The sequence below is a fragment of the Lepus europaeus genome, chromosome 21 (assembly GCF_033115175.1).
Source record: "Lepus europaeus isolate LE1 chromosome 21, mLepTim1.pri, whole genome shotgun sequence".
Taxonomy (NCBI): Eukaryota; Metazoa; Chordata; class Mammalia; order Lagomorpha; family Leporidae; genus Lepus; species Lepus europaeus.
Genome location: NC_084847.1, coordinates 26,851,316 through 26,875,212, shown reverse-complemented (window position 1 = coordinate 26,875,212; position 23,897 = coordinate 26,851,316). Strand labels below are relative to the sequence as shown.

Here is a 23,897-nt window from a genome sequence, read left to right as displayed (position 1 = left end):
CTTTTGATACTTGAAAGCTGGACTTTGACAATATCCTCACGAAGAGAAGAGAGTTCACATAAGGGATTTTTGAGATAGAAACTAAGAAAGATAAACAAGACCACTGTGAAGATAGAAAGTTAGAATGGAAAATTCTACTAGGTAAAATAATTCTTGCCAATGAGGTGAGACCTCCAATACTTGTTTCTTTATTTTTCCAGACATGCATGTGTTTCATCCTGGATATTAAAATGAGCACACTTCCTGTTTATGTTGCTGTTAATAAATATCTTCTTTCTCAAACTGGCTTTGGAATCTCAGCCAACACTTTCCTCCTTCTCTTCCACATCCTCAAACTCCTACAGGATCGCAGACCTAAGCCCACTGACCTCACCACCTGTCACCTGGCCTTTGTCCACATTGCATTGCTCATCACTGTGTTGTTTTTGTTCTCTCCAGAACTGTTTGAGTTGCTAAGTTTTTGGAATGACTTCAAGTGTAAGGCTTTGTTCTACGTAAACAGAGTAATGAGGGGCCTCTCCATCTGCACCACCTGCCTCCTGAGCATCATCCAGGCCATCACCATCAGCCCCAGCACCTCCTGGTTGGCACAGTTTAAGAATAAATACACACTTTTCATCTTATACTTCTTCTTCTTCTTCATATGGTTGATATGTTTGTCTTTCAGTACCAGCATACTCTTCCACACAGTGGCTACCTCCAATGTGACCCAGACCAATCTAATGCTTCTCACTAAATACTGTTCATTTTCTCCTGTGAGCCATGGCTTCAGGGGCTTGATGTTTACACTAACAACATCCAGAGATGTCTTCCTTGTAGAAGTCATGCTTTTCTCAAGTGCATACATGGTGATCCTCTTACTCAAGCATCAGAGGAGGTCCCAGCACCTTCACAGCACCAGCCTCTCCCCAAGATCCTCCCCAGAGAAAAGGGCCACCCAGACCATCCTGTTGCTGGTGACTTTCTTTGTGGTCATGTACTGGGTGGACTTCATCATCTCATCCTCCTCCCTGATACTGTGGACATATGACTCAGTTATCTTGAGTGTCCAGAGTGTTGTGGTCCATGTCTATGCCACTGTCAGTCCATTGGTGCTTATCAGTTCTGACAAGAGGATATTCAATATGTTGCAACAATGTACCACAGAAAAGCTTTTGATTTTAACAGGTTGGTGATAAAAATGGTTGTCTTCCAGTCAGCATGTGCTACACCAGTTAAGACACTGCTTGAGATCCTCATATCACCTATTGGAATGTCTGGGCTTGAATTTTGCCTCTGACTCCTACCCAGCTTAATAATAATGCACACCTTTAGTGTCAGCAGGTGCTGACTCAAGTATTTGCATAGGGGAGTACTACATGGAGTTCTAGGGCCCTGGATTTGGCTCAACCCACCACTGGCTGTGGACATTTGGGCATTGAACCACAAGATATATGATGCATCACTTTCTCTATTTCTCTTCTGTATTATCTTTCACTCTGCTTTTCAAACAAAGTAAGAAGAGAGAGAGAGAGAGAGAGAGAGAGAGAGAGAGAGAAATTGTCCTGCAATAGATGTTCCTGTGCACATGTAAATTACTCTAGTAGGATAAATGCCTATCTGACTACTCAATTGTGTGGAGTTATGCTTTTCTGATATCTAAATACTTTGAAATCTATCTTGTCCAGAACATATAATTCCTTCAATTCAACATCTACCATAATTTAAGTTTTCCATAGTTATTTTTTTATTTTGATTTCACTAGGCTGGTTGCTGGGTGTGGAACATGAGCTGGCACAGCTGTTAGGTGTGTCCAAAATGGTGCTCGCTCTATTGGCTTGTTACAGGAGGCAATTATAAAGTGATCCAGGAGAGAGAAACATATTCCCCTCCCCTTTTTCCCTCTAGTTTGGCAGGTACACTATTTCCCACAGGGCTCCAAGATGGGTTCATTCTAGGGTCTTCCTGCAGCTTTAGCACCAGTGGCTTAGGCTACTGCGGTCTGCTCTCACCTCATTTACCAACATTGGTTAGTAGGCTCTCAGCTGCCAGGGTCCTGAGCTGTGAGCTTCCATGCCCTCTGTGTAGGTCCACCATGTCCCTTTAATTTGTGTAGAGTATCCTCTGCAGGATACTCAGAGAAATTTCTCCCTAACTCTTTCCTGAGACTGCACTCTCTCCCCTTTTTTTAAACTATCTTTTCCTAGACTAGAGCAGTAAGCTCCCTCCCTACTCTGCCATCTTGGAATTCTCTGGGATATTTTCTTGTTTATTCCAGTTGACCAGAGGGAAAGTTAATTGACCCACACAGGTTTGAGGCTCAAGTAGTCATCTAGGTCCTGGCGGCAGCACTTGTCTCAGTTTGATCTGTCCTCTCATTCTTTCTATTGGTTTTTGTTGGCCTCTCTGAAATTCTCCTATGTTCATTTTGATGCTTTTGTACATTTTAAGTATTCTTGTATCTTCTGAGTATATTCAGCTGTTGCAGCATAAGACTTCAGGGAACATGTGATATGTTTTATCATACGTATGTATACGCCAAATGCACAACTGAGAATATTTCACATGGGTAGTTTGTGGCAGACAATAGGGTCTCATAAGAAATAATAGATTGGGGCCAGTGCTGTGACATAGTGGGTAAAGCTGCTGCCTGCAGTGCCAGCATCCCATATAGGCACCTATTCGAGTCCCGGCTGTTCCACTTCTAATCCAATTCTCTGCTATGGCCTGGAAAAGCAGTAGAAGATGCCCCAAGTCCGCAGACCCCTGCATCCATGCAGGAGACCCAGAAGAAGCTCCTGGCTCCTGGCTTCAGATCAACGTAGCTCTGGCCAATCAAGGAGTGAATCAGCAGATGAGTTCTTGAGTTCAGCCAAGGTTACTCCCAGTTGTAGCCAGCATTCAGGAAAAATGGACAATTTCTTTCCTATTTTCTCTTCCCCACCCCCCTTATCTCTGATTTTCAAGTATATTTAAGCAAGTATTTAAGTAATTTTTAAGACATACACTACAGAAGGATAGAGACATTCACCTTGGGATCATCTTGAGAACACTTCACAGAATTGAAAGATATACTAATTTGGTGTAAGAACATTTTAAAATGCAGTATTTTCAAAATACGCATTTTTGTGCACTCTTTGAAGATCTCTCATATTGTGGATTTCAAACATATTTGTACCAAAATAAACATATTCTGATTTTATATTCCACGAGTTATTTATTTATTTTTAAGGATTTTTATTTATTTATTTGAGAGGTACAGTTACAGGCAGTGAGAGGGAGAGAGAGACAGAAAGGTCTTGTGTCTTCTGGTTCACTCCCCAAATAGCCACAACAGCCAGGGCTGAGCCAATCAAGCCAGTAACCAGGAGCTTCTTCCAGTCTCCCACATGGGTGCCGGGGTCCAAGCCTAGGGCCATCTTCTACTGCTTTCCCAGGCCACAGCAGATAGCTGGATTGGAAGTAGAACAGCTGGAACTAGAACCGGCACCCATAAGGTATCCCAGCACTGCAAGTGGAGGATTAAACTACTATGCCACAGTACCAGCACCATCCACAAGTTTTGAAGTACCCTTATGCTCCAGTTTCACAAAGTTATAGAAAACACGCACATGAGGGTCTGAGCAGATATCATAGCCTAAAGGAAATTATGCAGTGTGCAGGTGTTTGGTGCTGCAGTCAAGACACATCTTGCGAATTCCACATCCTTTATCTGAGTGCCTGGTCTCTTCCCAGCTGTTTCTGATTCCATCTTCCTTCCAGTGCACAGTTTGAGGGACAGCAAGGATGGAACAAGTTCTTGGGTCACTGCTATCTGTATGGGAGACTCAAGTTGAGTTCTAGGCTTGTAGCTTCAGCTCAGCCTGCTCTGGATATTCTCTGGATATTGCATGCATTTGGGGAATGACCAGCAAGTGAGAGTTATCTCTCTCTTTCAACTATAGAATAAACAATTTTAAAAGCATAAAATATCTTTAGGTTTTGACACTAAAAAATTAAAGTCTTTCCTTATTTAGTATGCCATTCCAATGGTGCTTTATTAACAAAGACATTCTATTCTTCTTTTGCCCAAACATTGCCAATCTTCACCTTGTTTCTGTGGCACCACTTTATCAATGTTCTTTTAATGAACTATCTCTCATAAAGATTGGACAAATTACATATACATGCTTAGTAGCAATGCACAGGAGAGTCTGTGATCCTTTGTTATACAAGCTGTATTTTTTAATTATTTTTGTTTACTTCAGTGTGAAATTGCATTTTACTGTGGTCTTAGTCTTTATTTCTCTTACTGACAGTAATATGGATCCTTTTGGCACATGTTTTCTTAGTGGGCACCATCTCTATTAGCCACTATGTGAGGAAAGGTACCTATATGACCAAAGGCACCTGTGTGAGACTCCAGGTGCTCAGTGACCACTTCTAGGATGAATTAGCATAATAACACCATTAGCTAGATATAAGGTTTCCCTGTACCCATAGGCTCCTCCATGGCCCTCATGGTCAATACCACCAGCAAGGCTACTCATCTTTCTATCTGCAGTCCAGCTTCTATGAATGAGAATCACATTCTACAGATTCAGGATCATGCGGTCTTCCACAAAGTGCTGACATACAAAAAGGACCTCAAAATTTATTAGCGGAAATTCTAAGGAAGGTAAAACAGATAGGCAGCATTGAGTAGGGAAAATCATGGGAGAAAATGAACATTTGACATGGGTGTCAAGGTGTAGAACATCCACAGCATATTTATGATGCCTCAGATTTATATTCCACTTTCAAAGTTGTTCTTCTGAAAGCCAAAATGTCTTGCAATTGTTCAATCAGCTCTTATTGTGTCCCATCTACTTTTTGTCTTCTGAAAAACATTGGCGCTCCTGATGAATACCTGGCATATGGCTGTATCTGTGTGTTTATTTCACACAAAATGAGTCACTACATCACAGATGTATCTCTGAGTTTATTGGGGTGCACATTCTCATAATTATTTTTACTTCATGTGTTCAAATATAAATTTTCATGGTAAAGAGGGGAACCTTCCCTTATCTTTTTAAGTATGGGTTGCAAGTGTCTCACTGAGAGCTGTTACACTGAGATTTAGTAAATATACATCAACGAATAGATTTTCATAACCTTATGCAAGGAAAATTTGCATGTGATCAGTGAGAACGGTGGGTGCCCAGGATGTGCAGACACTTGCAAGATCTTTTCCTCATGAACTTACTTTAATTTTCTCACACTGTCCTCAGAAATGAATAGGAGCCTCTCTTCACAGGTGACAAAGATGAGGAACTGAGGAGTTCCCCCAAAACATGAGTAACAGGTTGTGACAGCATGGGCACAGGAAAATAGGCCCCTTATTGTCTGACATAGAGCTGTCAGAGGGTATCCTTAGCAGCCTTGAATGAGGACAGAAGTATTGCAGCAGGATTCCTGTATCAAGACAAAACACAAAGGCCTCTTAACAGGAGTAGTCATTTATTCTGCCATCATACAGCCCAGGTGGAATTTATTATCCAAAATCCTGAGCTCCAAACAAAGAAGGGTTTTCCCTTATGTATGGTATTAACCTCTTTGTCTCCATTATATGGTTACCTGCATACATTTGATTGGACATTCTATTGTTACCTGATGCACACAGGATTCATACAATACTTCACATGCCAGCATAGTTACTCAAGATTTATGTTAACCCTTGCCAGACAGCTTACAGCTAGGTATGCATTGAAAAAAATCTATAACACCTTTTATTCAGTTTTTAGCCATACTAGAGAAAATGAAACTTGTTAAATTTTCCAGAGGCAACTTTTCCACACCAGAAGGTCATGACTCTCATAGAACAATTGGATTTTTCTTGTCTTCAAAACGTTTATCAAATCCTGTTTCTCACAGATTTCTGAAACATGTAGAAAATAAGAAATATTTCAATGAATGAAACATACCAAATGTCAGTAATAAGCAAGATGCATTCCTTTGGGGAAATGGCTATTTTTAAAAAATCCAGTCTGTATACGCAAAGTGTAAGCAAGGAAATTCAGTCTTTTGTCTTTATCTTCTTTATAAATCCATTACTCCTAAAATATCACTCCACAAAATTGGAAGTGAAGGACTAAAGGGAAGGAGGAGGGAAAGGGAGCACACACCATTAACACAAGAGAAGTGAAGTTGTACAAACGTAAGCAGTTTATAACAGACTAGCTCATACTCCAAGATACGAAAGGCTGGTTGAAGAAATTCAACACTCTGCAGGAGCTGGGGTTTGTACGGCTGTGTGATGATCAGTGATGGGCAATTCATTGCCGTGGAGCAATCCCCCTTCCCACTCTGAATCCGGGTTTCTGCACCATGCCTCCACGGGGAGGGCCTCGCATTCCACCACCCAGCCCACCTCGAGGGCCTCCAGGTCCCCGCAGGCGGTTATCGCGACGATCTCCCTCCCTAGCAGCTCGAGTCTTCTTCTCTTCCACATTCAGATGGACTTCACCTCTGAACATGATGGGCCTGTTGCTAAGGACCTTCTGAACAGGCTCAGAATCATCAAATACAACAAAACCAAAATTGGGCAGCTTTCCACCACTGTTGATGCGCAACTCCACCACATTCCCATAATTTTGAAAGAAATCTTTCAGTTCTGATTTGTCCACCTCGTGAGGCAGATTGCCAATGAAGAGCTGGTGACTGTCAGGGTGTCTCACAATTCTTCCGGGTTCAACATCACCTTGCTCTCCAGGCTCACGAATTGGCCTGGGGCCCCTCTGGGGAGGAATGTTTATTCGTTGCTCTCTCACTCTTTGATCCCTCTGAGGCCTCTGCGGTGGAATCTGAGATTCAGGCTTAGACTCTGGACGGGGTTGTGAAGCTGGAACTTTAACAACATGAGGTGGTATCCCAGTAACTGGAACAGCTCCACTGGGTGGAAGGTTCTTACTGGTCACAGATGCCCAAGAAAATGTCCTTAAGTCTTCCTGTACTGTCTGAGCTATGTCTGCAGGTGCTGGAGAAGAACTCTTCTGAGTATCTTCAGGAGTAGTTTCTTCTAATACTGGCTCAGGCTTTTCCTCTTGGATTTCAGAGACAGGTTCTGGTTCTGGTTCAGGATCAGGCTCTGGTTCAGTAACGGGCTCCTCTAGGTGTTCTTCCAAGTCATTGCTGACAGTCTGGTCATAGAAAGTTCCTGAATCATCAGGTACCACCTGAGGCATCTGCTGCCTTTCCTCAGGTTCCTCTACTTCTTCCTCAGATTCCTCCTGAGGCTGTGAAAAAGCCACCAAAGACCTCATCTTGGTATCTGAAGATATCATTGTGAACATAGAATTTATTTGCAACAGAACCCTCAGGAGCAAGGACAAATGTCTGCATGAATCTCCTCAAAGCCTGGTTATTATTGGAGAGCAGCCCCATCACTTGGAGCACCACACCATCATTTAGAGTAGCATGAGCATCAACATGGCGAATCTTGGTGTGGCAATTGGTGAAGTTCTGTGACATCACCTTCCTATGGATTTCTTTCTGTCCATAGACTGCATCTGCTGGCTTGCCATTTGAATCCCATCCCCCATGGGTGTAAGAAGAGTTCTTTCCATAAAATCTGTGTAGCATGTCTGGGGCTTGGTTCAGCAGTGTGTAATACTGTCTCACAAATTCCCGCCCGACCAGCAGGGGACTAGGCTTCTCCATAACCATTGCTTTGGTCAATTCAACCTTGGGGAAGCAAAAAAATGTCGAACCTGCGCGGCTGAGTGGGAGAGGAAAAGCCTTGCTCCACCACACGGAGGGAAGCAGAAATCGCTCATGCAACTGCGTCCGCACCAATATTTTGACATTTATTTGTTTCAAACAACTTGGCACCATTCATAAAATAGAAGTCACATTATAAGTGGACATTTCATACATTTTCATATTAATGGTTTACATAACTACAATCATAGTCTAAATTAAACACTATTAGAAGTGGAATTCTGGAGAAATTAAATTTGTGTTTTTGAATAGAGAATTACTTGTGACGAGCAGGGCTCATATCCAGGGAAGATCACAGGGCTGGCCTCTTCTGTGTGGGCAGTGTCTACAGATGGGATATGGAAGCACCATACAGAAATGGCTTGATGGGCTAAAAGTAGCATACACCTATTTCTGTAGATTGACAGTTGTGAAAGTGACTGTCTGAAGCCAAGCTTTTACCAAAATGAAATCTTAAGTTAGTGTTTATTTTGTTATGATTAATTTAGATTGAAATTCCTTATGTAGGAACTGAAGGTACAGAGACAGCTTCAGTCTAATATCAATTTAAGGACATATTTTCCGTAAGCCAAGCAAAATTCCATGATCTTGCCTCTATGTGTGAAACAAGTTCCTCAAGGCTCCTTGGAATGTCATCCCTCATCCCTACTCCAGCCAGAGAACACCATTAACCTACACCATGTCCTCAGAAACCTGCAACTTCTAGACATTTCTTATTTTATTAAATTATAGTATGTTTTCATTTGTGTTTGCTTTTACCTTAATGTTTTTGCAATTGCTTCTCTTTATATCATATATCACCATTTGAATTATTTTGATTACTAAAGAGTTTTCTAAAATAAAGACATGCCACATATTTCTTTTCACTCATTGGTAGATATTTGGGTTATTTTCATACTTAGCTCTGTGATTAGTACTGCGGTGAGCCTTTATGTGGATCCATCTTTTTACATATTTTGGGTACATAAGTGGGATTGGAATTGCTGAGTCATATGATAATTCACTTTTAAACCATTAGTGATTGATTTGAAAGGCAGATAGAAGATAGATCATTGTCCCTCTACCCCTCCTGGACTTTTGGGGCTAATGTAATCCCACGCTACTCTTGCTTTATTTAAAAAAAAAAAGCAAAAGAAGGGAACGTTAGTAAAATGGTGAAGTCTTATCTATGGTGTGATCTACACCCTGGACACCATCCTAGGTTCTAGCCCCTACCACCATGGCTGGAAGCCAGGTGACCCCATGGCCCAACCAGCAATATCAGCTCCACCCCCATCCTAATGGGATTTGCTGTTCCCATTACCCTGCCCATTCCCCAGCAAAGGTTTAGCAGGACCTTTTCCTGAACATGTGACTCTCTCTCTTTCTCAGTCTCTTGATCTCTCTCTCTCTCTCTCTCTCTCTCTCTCTCTTGCTCACTCTCTTGATCTCTCGTACACTCTCCTTCTTCCTTTTTCCTTCTTCACTCCTTCCTTACAGTCTGAAGATTTCTGCACCAATAAAACCTTGCCCTTGGAAAGGGAAGGAAAGGGAAGGGAAGGGAAGGGAAGGGAAGGGAAGGGAAGGGAAGGGAAGGGAAGGAAAGGAAATCAGGCAAAGAGAAAGAAACAGAGACAAAGACATCCAAAGAGAGCTACTAGTCACTGGTTTATTTCCTCAAATACCTATAGTAGTCTTGTCTGTGGCAGGTTGAAGCCAGCATTTGGGAACTCAGTCCAGGCCTCCCAACTATCTTTTAGGAAACCAACTACTTGAGCCATCTTCTTTTATTTTCCAGGGGTGAATTAGCAGGAAGCCAAAATTGAGAGCAGTCACAGCACTATAACTCAGGAATTTCAATATGGGGTTTCAGTTTCTCAAAATAACACACTAACTGCTGCATCAAACACCAGCCTCATATGGTAATTCTGTTAGGACATATTAAAAAGCTGACAAGTTGTTTTCAGAGTGGCTGTGCTATTATATCTTCCCATCAGCAATGTTTGAGGATTACATATTCTAAATATTCCTGACAATACTTGATTTACAGAGTGTCAAGTGTGTGGTTTTCTTGGAATTCTTATTTAATGTTCTGAGAGAAATAATGCTATTGAGAATATTTTACAAATATTTGCAAATTTTTTATTTTTGAGAAGAGTTTTATATTTTTGGTAAAATGTCTATTTAGATCATATCTGTTCTCTCAATATAATTTGGTAGAATTAATTATAACATTAGAGCCATGTTTTTCTTAAATTTAATCCTGAGATATGCATTAATTTTGATGTAATTTTGAATAGTATATTATTTTTATGGGAAAATCTTTCTCAAATTGTTAATATAAAAAGAATACATTTTGTGCTTTCCATAGATATAGTTCAAAGAAGACAACCACAATTTCCTTACTTCCTTGCTCTCTCAACCCCCCTTTCCTTCCTCCATTCTCTTCACCAGTTTTTGAAAAGCCATAATTTTAATCTTCTCGATATTCAAAAGCTTAATTCACCACTAATCATGCTATTCAACAGGTAAAATGTAGGAAGACCACAGTTCCACCTGTGTATAAACAAGGGCTAAAAATGACAGTCATATCCCCAAATGACCATGCCATTTCTATACATTTTTGGTGTTCTATATTAACTACTACACATCAGAGAAAATGTATTATGTTTATTTATCTGAGACCTCATCTACTGCCTCCTAGGTGTGCATTAGCAGGAAGCTAGAACTGAGAGCAATCCCACGGCTATAACTCAGGTATTGATGGCTATAAGGGGTGCTGGTTTCTCAAAGCAGCACATTAACTGCTGAATCAAATGCCATCCCTACATGATAATTATATCATGACATTAAAAAAGCTGTCAGCTCACATTTAGAGTGGTTGCACTATTTTATCTTTCCATCAGTAACGTTTGAGAATTCCATATTTCACATATTTGCTGACAACATTTGTGTTTATTATTTTTTTTAAACTTTTATTTAATGAATATAAATTTCCAAAGTACAGCTTATGGGTTACAATGGCTTCCCCCTCCCAAAACTTCCCTCCCACCCACAACCCTCCCCTTTCCCGCTCCCTCTCCTCTTCCAATCACATCATGATTCATTTTCAATTCTCTTTATATACAGAAGATCAGTTTAGTATATATTAGGTAATGATTTCAACAGTTTGCCCCCATATAGCAACACATAGTGAAAAAAAAATACTGTTGGAGTACTAGTTATAGCATTAAATAAGAGTGTACAGCACATTAAAGACAGAGATCCTACATAATATTTTTTTAAAAAATTAATTAATTTTCTATGCCATTTCCAATTTAACACCAGGGTTTTTTTTTTTTTTCATTTCCAATTATCTTTATATACAGAAGATCGATTCAGTATATAATTAGTAAAGATCACATCAGTTTGCACCCACACAGAAACACAAAGTGTAAAAATACTGTTTCAGTACTAGTTATAGCATCACTGCACATTAGATAACACATTAAGGACAGATCCCACATGGGATGTAAGTACACAGTGACTCCTGTTGCTGACTTAACAATTTGACACTCCTGTTCATGGCGTCAGTAATCTCCCTAGGCTCTAGTCATGAGTTGCCAGGGCTATGGAAGCCTTTAGAGTTCGCTGACTTTGATCTTATTCCGATAGGGTCATAGTCAAAGTGGAAGTTCTCTCCTCCCTTCAGAGAAAGGTACTTCCTTCTTTGATGGCCCCGTTCTTTCCACTGGGATCTCACTTACAGAGATCTTTCATTTAGGTCTTCTTCTTTTTTTTTCTTTTCCATGATGTCTTGGCTTTCCATGCCTACGATACTCTCATGGGCTCTTCAGCCAGATCCGAATGCCTTAAGGGCTGATTCTGAGGCCAGAGTGTTGTTTAGGACATCTGCCATTCTATGAGTCTGCTGTGTATCCCGCTTCCCATGTTGGATCTTTCTCTCCTTTTTGATTCTATCAGTTAGTATTAGCAGACACTTGTCTTGTTTGTGTGATCCCTTTGACTCTTAGACCTATCAGAGCCATCGGTTTTGAACTGAAATTAATCACTTGGACTAGTGCGATGGCATTGGTACATGCCACCTTGATGGGATTGTATTGTACATTTCTAACTCCATCATTTGTGGCAAGTCAGATTGTGCATGTCCCAAATTGTACATCTCCTCCCTCTCTTATTCCCACTCTTATATTTAACAGGGATCACTTTTCAGTTAAAATTTAAACACCTAAGAATAATTTTGTGTTAATTACAGAGTTCAACCACTAGTACTAGAACAACAACAACAACAACAAAATACTAAAAAGGATAAAGTATTACATTGTACATCTAGAGTCAGGACAAGAGCTGATCAGGTCATAGTTTCTTATAGTGTCCATTTCACTTCAACAGGTTTCCCCTTTGGTGCTCAGTTGTCGCCGATCAGGGAAAACAAATGAAATTTGTCTCTTTGGGACTGGCTTAATTCACTCAGCATGATGTTTTCCAGATTCCTCCATCTTGTTGCAAATGACTGGGTTTCATTGTTTCTTACTGCTGTATAGTATTCTATGGAGTACATGTCCCATAATTTGTTTATCCAGTCTACTGTTGATGGGCATGTGGGTTGGTTCCAGGTCTTAGCTATTGTGAATTGAGCTGCAATAAACATGAATGTGCAGATGGCTTTTTTATTTGCTAAATTAATTTCCTTTGGGTAAATTCCAAGGAGTGGGATGGCTGGGTTGTATGGTAGGGTTATGTGCAGGTTTCTGAGGAATCTCCAGACTGACTTCCATAGTGGCTTAACCAGTTTGCATTCCCACCAACAGTGGGTTAGTGTCCCTTTTTCCCCACATCCTCTCCAGCATCTGTTGTTGGTAGATTTCTGAATGTGAGCCATTCTAACTGGGGTGAGGTGAAACCTCATTGTGGTTTTGATTTACATTTCTCTGATTGCTAGTGATCTTGAACATTTTTTCATGTGTCTGTTGGCCATTTGGATTTCCTCTTTCGAAAAATGTCTATTGAGGTCCTTGGCCCATCTCTTAATTGTTGCTTTAGAACCATTGTACACCATGTGAAGTGTGTTTTGCAGAGGAATATTTTATTTACTCTTCGCAGACAAATAATACTTTTGATGATATTTTAAAAAGCTGTTAATATTTGTAGGGTTCTTTTGGGCAAAATGTCTATCTAAATCATTGCTGATTTTTTTCATTTATTAAACTTTTATTTAATGAATATAAATTTACAAAGTACAGCTTATGGGTTACAATGGCTTCCCCCCTTCCATAACTTCCCTCCCACCCAAAACCCTCCCCTTTCCTGCTCCCTCTCCCCTTCCAATCACATCATGATTCATTTTCAATTCTCTTTATATACAGAAGATCAGTTTAGTATATATTAGGTAAAAAGTTCAACAGTTTGCCCCATATAGCAACACAAAGTGAAAAAAAAATACTGTTGGAATACTAGTTATAGCATTAAATAAGAGTGTACAGCACATTAAAGACAGAGATCCTACATAATATTTTTTTAAAAAAATTAATTAATTTTATATGCCATTTCCAATTTAACACCAGGTTGTTTTTTTTCATTTCCAATTATCTTTATATACAGAAGATCGATTCAGTATATAATTAGTAAAGACCTCATCAGTTTGTACCCACACAGAAACACAAAGTGTAAAAATACTGTTTCAGTACTAGTTATAGCATCACTTCACATTAGACAACACATTAAGGACAGATCCTACATGGGGTGTAAGTACACAGTGACTTCTGTTGCTGACTTAACAATTTGACACTCCTGTTCATGGCGTCAGTAATCTCCCTAGGCTCTAGTCATGAGTTGTCAGGGCATTGCTGATTTTTTTTAACTTTTATTTAATGAATATAAATTTCCAAAGTACAGATTATGGATTACAATGGCTTCCCCCCCCATAATTTCCCTCCCACCCACAGCCCTCCCCTTTCCAACTCCCTCTCCCCTTCCATTCACATCATGATTCATTTTCAATTCTCTTTATATACAGAAGATCAGTTTAGTATATATTAAGTAAAGATTTCAACAGTTTGCCCCCACATAGCAACACAAAGTGAAAAAAATACTGTTGGAGTACTAGTTATAGTACATTTTCAATTATCTTTATATACAGAAGATTGATTCAGTATATACTAAGTAAAGATTTCATCAGTTTGCACCCACACAGAAACCCAAAGTGTAAAAATACTGTTTTAGTACTAGTTATAGCAACAGACAGGACTCCATCAAAGCAAGAACCAGGGAACTCAATGCAGATCTCTCAGATGGGTGTCAGTAACTCAAACACTTGAGACTTCATCAATGCACTCTGCATTAGCAGAAAGAAATAAGGAGATGGAACCAGAAATTGGACCCTGGCACTCTACTATAGACCTGGGATTCCTGACATGTGTGTTAACCACCAGGCAAAAGTAAAACATAACATTGTAAATGAAGAGCAGTATAAACATGATAATTTCATTAATCAGTGCTTTAATCTGACATGTTATATATATATATGTATATATATATAGCAAATTGTATACCTATATATATAAGCCATATATAAATGTATATATGTAAACATGTAAACATATGTTGCTTAAAATATGTAACATGAAAGGATGCAACAGTTAAGCCCCTGCTTGTGACACTCACATTCTATATGGAGTGCCTTTAGATCAAGTGTGACTGTTTCTTTTCCAGTTTCATACTAGTGCACACTCTGTTAGATGGAAGATGAGGACTCCAGTACACTGGTGTCTGCTGTTCACATGGGATACCCATATTGAGTTCTTGATTCCTCATTTCACCCTGGCCCAGCCCCAGCTGTGTTGCCATTTGAAGAATGAATCATGAGATGGAAGACCTCTCTATCTCACTCTCTCCCTCCCTCTCATTCTCATTTGTGTCACACTGCCTTTCAAGTAAATAAATAAGCTTTGAAAGTGTAAAAAAAATTTTAAATGTTTGTAACGTGAAGATTCATTGACAAGAATGATAAATTAATGTACTTAAAATTATCATAGGTGATATTAAAACAGTCACAAATTGGGGCCCACATTGTGGCACAGTGGGTAAAGCTGAGCCTACAATGCTGACATCCCATATGGGTACTGGTTTTAGTCCTGGCTTCTTGACTTCTGATCCAGCTCCCTCCTAGTGTGCCTAGGAAAGCAGCCCAAGATGGCCCAAGTGCTTGGAACCCTGAATATATGTGGGAGACAGGAAGGAAGCTCCTGGCTCCTGGATTTGGCCTTGCCACTTGGGGAGTGAACCGTCTGATGGAAGATTCCTCTCTCTACATTTCAAATAAAAATAAAATACATATTTTTAAAACTGCCACAAATTAATTGTTATAAATATACAAACATATAATGTTAAATAATTTTATTAGATAAATTGGCAAGTTAAGAAGATACCTAGATAGATAACATTTTAACCAGTTAACAGAGAATGAACATCATTTCAAATAGTAGAAGCACATTTTGAGCTTTCAAGGTTTAGAGATGTAATAATTTCGTGAAAGCATAAATCTTCCAAATCCTATACTTCATCATCTGTGATACAATAGTAGTATCAACTAAACTGTTACCAAGAAGTCATTGAGACACAGGCAGATTTTACTTAAGATTACATTATATTGCATTAAATGAAACATCCAAACATTTATTTTTAAGGAATCTGAAAATTATTAAGTAGGAATTGCAAAACAAGAATTCAGGTAACTAATTCAGCTAACATAGTTTACAAAATAATCTTTCTGTAACAGAAAAATTTTAAATGACATCATATTCTAATATTCATCAATAATGCAACAGATGTAATCTCTCTATATTGTATAAAACATAAAATTAGTCATAAAACATTAAAATGTCACCATTGTGAAATCATTATTAATGTATAATATATTACTTGCTTGTGATGTTCTAAAACAAAGAATCATTATTAATGTAAAGTATATTACATGATTGTTAGATATTCCAACATAAGAAATGTGTTATTTCTTTTTTTTATAGATTTATTTATTTGTTGGAAAATCTAGGTTACGAGAGAGAGGAGAGGCAGAGAGAGAGAGAGAGAAAGAGAGAAAGAGAGAGAGGTCTTCCATCTGCTGATTCACTCCTTGATTGGCCAGAGCTATGTTGATCTGAAGCCAGGAGCCAGGAGCTTCTTCTGGGTCTCCTGCGTGGATGCAGGGGTCTGCGGACTTGGGGCATCTTCTACTGCTTTTCCAGGCCATAGCAGAGAATTGGATTAGAAGTGGAACAGCCGGGACTCGAATAGGTGCCTATATGGGATGCTGGCACTGCAGGCAGCAGCTTTACCCACTATGTCACAGCACTGGCCCCAATCTATTATTTCTTATGAGACCCTATTGTCTGCCACAAACTACCCATGTGAAATATTCTCAGTTGTGCATTTGGCGTATACATACGTATGATAAAACATATCACATGTTCCCTGAAGTCTTATGCTGCAACAGCTGAATATACTCAGAAGATACAAGAATACTTAAAATGTACAAAAGCATCAAAATGAACATAGGAGAATTTCAGAGAGGCCAACAAAAACCAATAGAAAGAATGAGAGGACAGATCAAACTGAGACAAGTGCTGCCGCCAGGACCTAGATGACTACTTGAGCCTCAAACCTGTGTGGGTCAATTAACTTTCCCTCTGGTCAACTGGAATAAACAAGAAAATATCCCAGAGAATTCCAAGATGGCAGAGTAGGGAGGGAGCTTACTGCTCTAGTCTAGGAAAAGATAGTTTAAAAAAAGGGGAGAGAGTGCAGTCTCAGGAAAGAGTTAGGGAGAAATTTCTCTGAGTATCCTGCAGAGGATACTCTACACAAATTAAAGGGACATGGTGGACCTACACAGAGGGCATGGAAGCTCACAGCTCAGGACCCTGGCAGCTGAGAGCCTACTAACCAATGTTGGTAAATGAGGTGAGAGCAGACCGCAGTAGCCTAAGCCACTGGTGCTAAAGCTGCAGGAAGACCCTAGAATGAACCCATCTTGGAGCCCTGTGGGAAATAGTGTACCTGCCAAACTAGAGGGAAAAAGGGGAGGGGAATATGTTTCTCTCTCCTGGATCACTTTATAATTGCCTCCTGTAACAAGCCAATAGAGCGAGCACCATTTTGGACACACCTAACAGCTGTGCCAGCTCATGTTCCACACCCAGCAACCAGCCTAGTGAAATCAAAATAAAAAAATAACTATGGAAAACTTAAATTATGGTAGATGTTGAATTGAAGGAATTATATGTTCTGGACAAGATAGATTTCAAAGTATTTAGATATCAGAAAAGCATAACTCCACACAATTGAGTAGTCAGATAGGCATTTATCCTACTAGAGTAATTTACATGTGCACAGGAACATCTATTGCAGGACAATTTCTCTCTCTCTCTCTCTCTCTCTCTCTCTCTCTCTCTCTTCTTACTTTGTTTGAAAAGCAGAGTGAAAGATAATACAGAAGAGAAATAGAGAAAGTGATGCATCATATATCTTGTGGTTCAATGCCCAAATGTCCACAGCCAGTGGTGGGTTGAGCCAAATCCAGGGCCCTAGAACTCCATGTAGTACTCCCCTATGCAAATACTTGAGTCAGCACCTGCTGACACTAAAGGTGTGCATTATTATTAAGCTGGGTAGGAGTCAGAGGCAAAATTCAAGCCCAGACATTCCAATAGGTGATATGAGGATCTCAAGCAGTGTCTTAACTGGTGTAGCACATGCTGACTGGAAGACAACCATTTTTATCACCAACCTGTTAAAATCAAAAGCTTTTCTGTGGTACATTGTTGCAACATATTGAATATCCTCTTGTCAGAACTGATAAGCACCAATGGACTGACAGTGGCATAGACATGGACCACAACACTCTGGACACTCAAGATAACTGAGTCATATGTCCACAGTATCAGGGAGGAGGATGAGATGATGAAGTCCACCCAGTACATGACCACAAAGAAAGTCACCAGCAACAGGATGGTCTGGGTGGCCCTTTTCTCTGGGGAGGATCTTGGGGAGAGGCTGGTGCTGTGAAGGTGCTGGGACCTCCTCTGATGCTTGAGTAAGAGGATCACCATGTATGCACTTGAGAAAAGCATGACTTCTACAAGGAAGACATCTCTGGATGTTGTTAGTGTAAACATCAAGCCCCTGAAGCCATGGCTCACAGGAGAAAATGAACAGTATTTAGTGAGAAGCATTAGATTGGTCTGGGTCACATTGGAGGTAGCCACTGTGTGGAAGAGTATGCTGGTACTGAAAGACAAACATATCAACCATATGAAGAAGAAGAAGAAGTATAAGATGAAAAGTGTGTATTTATTCTTAAACTGTGCCAACCAGGAGGTGCTGGGGCTGATGGTGATGGCCTGGATGATGCTCAGGAGGCAGGTGGTGCAGATGGAGAGGCCCCTCATTACTCTGTTTACGTAGAACAAAGCCTTACACTTGAAGTCATTCCAAAAACTTAGCAACTCAAACAGTTCTGGAGAGAACAAAAACAACACAGTGATGAGCAATGCAATGTGGACAAAGGCCAGGTGACAGGTGGTGAGGTCAGTGGGCTTAGGTCTGCGATCCTGTAGGAGTTTGAGGATGTGGAAGAGAAGGAGGAAAGTGTTGGCTGAGATTCCAAAGCCAGTTTGAGAAAGAAGATATTTATTAACAGCAACATAAACAGGAAGTGTGCTCATTTTAATATCCAGGATGAAACACATGCATGTCTGGAAAAATAAAGAAACAAGTATTGGAGGTCTCACCTCATTGGCAAGAATTATTTTACCTAGTAGAATTTTCCATTCTAACTTTCTATCTTCACAGTGGTCTTGTTTATCTTTCTTAGTTTCTATCTCAAAAATCCCTTATGTGAACTCTCTTCTCTTCGTGAGGATATTGTCAAAGTCCAGCTTTCAAGTATCAAAAGAAAATCACATAAATTCTCCATCATGTGATTCTCCATCATGATTATTGCAAAACAATCATCATATGGTAATGCTCTTATTGGTAATTAGTATTAAGTACTTAATATTTAATTCTCAGATACTCAATAGTTAATATAATTCCCTTCAAGTCTTATTTAAGGTAAGTTCATTGCTAAATTTTTGCCATTACTTCAGAATGTTATTGCCCAGACGTAGATATAATTTTGCTCTTTCTGTCACTCTTTCAAATAAATAAATCTTAAAAAAGACTTATCATGAAGTTTGTGGCCAGAGATTAAATCAAAGAGGAGAGCAATAAAGAAGACTTTTACAAGACCTGAGGGGACATTTTAGATACAATGATTTGTCATGTTAGAGAAACACTGTAAGATCCTCATCATTACAGTAATTTATTACATTCAGGGAATTATTACTTCAGGAAGGTTATAATTTCCATACAGGTCTTTGTATTTTGCCCAGCTTAGATAAAATTACACAGTCTATATTACAGAAGAGTACCTTGTGTTTTATTGTTAAGTAAATAAGATTTTTTTCATCATTTTGAACTTACTTTGTGAACAACTGTGAAACCTATGACTGGTCACCCACAGCACAAAGACCTTTTGACAATTTAAGAAGAGATGAATGAAGTATAAATCCCTTTATGTAAATACTTCAAAGTTTTCTTTTTTTAATTTCCACGACTTTTATTAAATGGTGATAATCAGCACTGAGAAAAATGTAGCATTGGTTAGTATATCTTTTCTATATGCTGCCCTGAAGTTTATAGACAGTGTTTTTCTATTATATTCTGCCCTGGCTGTGTAGTTTGGCATGCATTTGTAGTTACCATTGCATAACAATTGCATTATAAATTCATGAAAGCCATAGAAGTTAAAAGAGAATACTGTCAATATTCCACAAAGAAATGGTTCAGATAAATAATTTTCTTTCTTTTTAAAATTAACTCCACTGCCTCCCTGTGTGTCATAATCAGGAGAGAGTGAGTCACAGCAGCAGTGTAAGATATGGGTTTAGAAGGGACTGGAGAACCTGCCCTTCCTGTGCTGTGGTTCGTTGCCTCTGGATAGTGGAGCAACCTGCTTTCAATAGTTCCCCTGGCAAACTGTAGAAAATTCATTAAGGTTACTAAGATAGACTGAACCATTTCCAGTGTCTACATAGAGGAATCAAGGGTGTGTACTGATTGTCTTGAGTCATTTTATTCTCACCAGGAAGGAATGAACAATTATCATGATTATTTTGTTTAATTTTGTTCATTATATTTCCAGAATAAAATTTACTAATTCTGTCTTTGCTTTCTGTCATTTCATTTGTTATATTTTAATTGATAAATAATATGCATGTTTATTCATGGGGTACAATGTGATGCTAGGAAAATGTAACATCACAGAATGATTCCATCATGTTAATTAACATCTACCTCACTTTTCTTCTTTGTGGTGAAGAAAATTAAAACCTATTCCATTAGCAGTTTTTGAAAACCCAGCACATTGGCTGGCTCCGTGGCTCACTAGGCTAATCCTCTGCCTGCGGTGCTGGCACCCCAGGTTCTAGTCCCACTTGGAGTGCCAGATTCTGTCTCAGTTGCTCCTCTTCCAGTCCAGCTCTCTGCTGTGGCCTGGAAAGGCAGTAGGGGATGGCCCAAATGCTTGGGCCCTGCACCCACATGGTACACCAGGAGGAAGCACCTGGGTCCTGGCTTCAAATCGGCGCAGCGCGCCAGCCGTAGCAGCCATTTGGGGGGTGAACCAATGGGAAAGGAAGACCTTTCCCTCTGTCTCTCCCTGTCTAACTCTGCCTGAAAAAAAAAAAAAAAAAAAAAAAGAAAACCCACAACATTAACCATAACAAAGTCACCAGGCTCTGCAACAAATCTCTGTAGCACCTGCATCTTTTCTAACTTCATCTGTGTACATCATGCTGTCATTTTTTTAAACTTTTATTTAATGAATATAAATTTCCAAAGTACAGCTTATGGATTACAATGGCTTCCCCCCCATAACTTCCCTCCCACCCGCAACCCTCCCCTTTCCCGCTCCCTCTCCTCTTCCATTCACATCAAGATTCATTTTCAATTCTCTTTATATACAGAAGATCAGTTTAGTATATATTAAGTAACGATTTCAACAGTTTGCCCCCACATATTATGCTGTCATTTAAAGACACCTGACATGTCTGTTGAATTCATGCATTGCCATGACAGTTAGCATTTTTAATAATGAAATTAAAGTTAAGTGGGGATTTTAGATTATGAAAAATAAACAATTGAAACTTAAAAACAGTAAATATACTAGCATTATAGGAATCTTTTATAAAAAGGTAAGCTAAATCTTTGAAATTATTAGTTACTTTGTCTCTAATCATAAAGCAAATCTCAGCCATATTAATATACAGAGTATTGTTGTACATTTGGGTTTTTGAAGAAATCATAAAATGATAGTGGTGATTGTAACTCAGGGAAATCATTAACCCATGGTGAATGCACTAAGCTAGGCATTAACTTTACTGACAATGATTACCATAGAGAAAAAATAACCTTCGTGTTGACCTGCTAAAATTTCAGTGTTTTCTAGTTTTAAAAATCTAATATTTTTTCATAAAATTTAAACAGCTTCAAAATATTTAAGTATCATAACATGGTAATTTAAATTTAACATAATCTTAATTTAAGAAATTAAAAGTAAGTTTGAAGCTTTATAAATTAGGTTAGACTTGGTGTTTTTCAAAACATAAAATTTCATATGATGAATATAGTTAATGGAAGCAGAAAGACATTAAAAGGTGTTAAAATTAATTCTTGAGGAACATATAATAAAAATAATAAAAGTGAAAATACCAACAAAATAAAATATTAAAGTATGATAGACAATTGAAACGAAGTAACTATGATAAAAACAAAAATACCAATAAAATAAAAATATTAAAGTTTGATCAAAGGAGTTGAAATGAAATAAAGAAGATGGAATGAATACATCATCAAAATGAAACAAAATAAATATGTTAAAAGCAATTTCAATTTAAATAAAAGTATTTAACAATGAATGTTCTCTCCTGGATCTACAAATTATCGCCTCATAAGACAAAAAATTGAATTATGTCTGCAAAAATCTGTAGGTATCACTTGTAATTTTGTAAGAAACAAAGAAAACTTAGAACAGCCCTTTACTCCCATGTCATAGAGATCATCTTACATCTGCCGATCCACTTTCCTGTGGAGCACTCACAACAAGGACAGAGCTGCAAAGCATGCACTCACCCACCTCTATAGGGAGCTCATAGATGTGGGATGAGACTCCCTCTATGTAGTTATAAGAAAAAGAAAATATGCAGTGAGCTCATCTCCCACCTGGCCCACAATTCTCATGTCACCTGTGGAACAGGACAAGCTTGGGCTTTGATATTGGAACTAACAAGAGACACTATAGGGGAAAAGTTGAGAAAGATGAGCAAGAACATCTGAGTTCCAAATGTCCCCATGAGGGAACAAATTTTCCTAATTATGTTGGCCTGAAGGGGTTGTATGATGACAGCACTTGTCAGCCACACAGAAGTCTTGCAATTTTCTCAGGTTCAAAATTAGTCAATGGCACAGCAGATTGCCAGTTGTTTGTTTGTTTGTTTGTTTGTTTTTTGCTTGTTTGGGAGATTCCCAGTGGCTTCCTCACATCTCTTCCATCAACCATCAGGCCGAACATGATAAAAACATAAAATTTAACCTGTAAAATAATTAAATTTTAATCATTAATTTTAATTATGTAATGCTGCATTGTGTCACGCTGGGATAAGCTTCCACTGCAATGCTGGTATCTCATCTGGGCAACTGGAGTCCCAGCTGCTCCACTTCAAATCCACCTCCCTCTTAATAGCCATTGGTAGGGGGCAATGCTGTGGTGCAGCAGGTTAAAGCCGTGGCCGACAGTGACAGCATCCCATATGGGCACAGGTTTAAGTCTCGGCTGCTCCACTTCTGAACAGCTCTCTATTATGGCCTGGAAATTCAGTAGAAGACGGCTCCCCTTCTTGTGCTCCTGCACCTGCATGGGAGACCCAGAAGAAGCTCCTGGCTCCTGGCTTCACATCAGCTCAGTTCTGGCCATTGTGGTCTTTTGGGCAGTAAACCAGTGGATGGAATACATCTCCCTCTCTCACTCTCTTTCTCTCTCTCTCTCGCTCTGCCTCTCTCTGTAATTGTTTCAAATAAATAAAACAATTTTAAAAAAATAGCTCTTGGGGTCATTTGGGGAATGAATCAGAGGATAGGAGATCTCTTTCCCTCCCCATACCCCCTGCTGCCCACCATGTGTGCCTGTATGTCTAGTCCTCTCTCTAATTCTGCCTTTCAAATAATTAAACAAATCTTTATAAAAATAAAAATAACATTTTTGTTCCCTCCCAGATCATTAGACAGAATACATGGGGGTAGAACACATGTAATGATTAATGATTTTTTAAGATTTATTGATTTATTTGAAATTCAGAGTTACATAGAGAGGGAGAGGTGGAGAGAAAGAGAGAGAGGTCTTCTATCCACTGGTTCACTCGCAATTGGCCGCAATGATCAGAGATATGCCAATCCAAAGCCAGGATCCAGGATCCCCTTCCAGATCTCCCATATGGGTGCAGGGGCCCAAGGACTGGTTCTATCCTCCACCGCTTTCCCAGGCTATAGCAAAGAACCTGATCAGAAGTAGAGTATCCAGGACTGGAACTGGTGCCCATATGGGTTGCTGGCACTGCAGCTGGCAGCCTTACCCACTATGCCACAGTACCAGCCCCATAGTGATGCTTTTTAAACCTTGCTATGTGATCCTCAATGGAAGCCAAGGCTGAGAAACTATTTGCTCCATACATTCCCAAAAGCTTCTATGTACATCTATCATTAGATTCCAACTCTAGAAAATTGTGATCCTGCAGGTTTGGAGTGAAATCCATGAGTTGGCTTCTTTAGCAAGTCCCTTGTTAATGCTGATGTTCCCCCTCCTATATCGTTTATCAGTAGCACTGAGCCAGAAAATCAAGTACCATGGGCTCTCAGTGAAGACCTCTAATCGACACTTTGAAAGATCACATTGTCTGCTGGCACTTTAAAGGCCAGAGAAGGCAGTGATGTCTCTGTCAGTCTTGAATATATAAAGCAGCGTGTTTACATTCATCCATGCAGTGTTTATTGATCTTGTGCTCTGTGACCCCAGGGGGATTAGGGAGCACATTGATAGGAACCTCACATAA

General features: G+C 39.3%; 2 protein-coding genes and 1 pseudogene across 2 annotated transcripts; 1 reads left to right on the top strand and 2 right to left on the bottom strand.

Annotated features, from left to right (window-relative positions):
• Positions 1–206: 206 nt before the first annotated feature.
• Positions 207–1,175, top strand: LOC133750486 (putative vomeronasal receptor-like protein 4). Its single transcript, XM_062180083.1, has one exon. It carries the CDS (start codon positions 207–209, stop codon positions 1,173–1,175), a length of 969 nt encoding a protein of 322 aa, XP_062036067.1.
• Positions 1,176–6,257: 5,082 nt separating this feature from the next.
• On the bottom strand, positions 6,258–7,680 carry LOC133750363 (ras GTPase-activating protein-binding protein 1-like; annotated as a pseudogene).
• Positions 7,681–17,471: 9,791 nt separating this feature from the next.
• Positions 17,472–18,416, bottom strand: LOC133750485 (putative vomeronasal receptor-like protein 4). The gene has a single exon (XM_062180082.1). It carries the CDS (start codon positions 18,414–18,416, stop codon positions 17,472–17,474), a length of 945 nt encoding a protein of 314 aa, XP_062036066.1.
• Between the last annotated feature and the right edge of the window lie 5,481 nt (positions 18,417–23,897).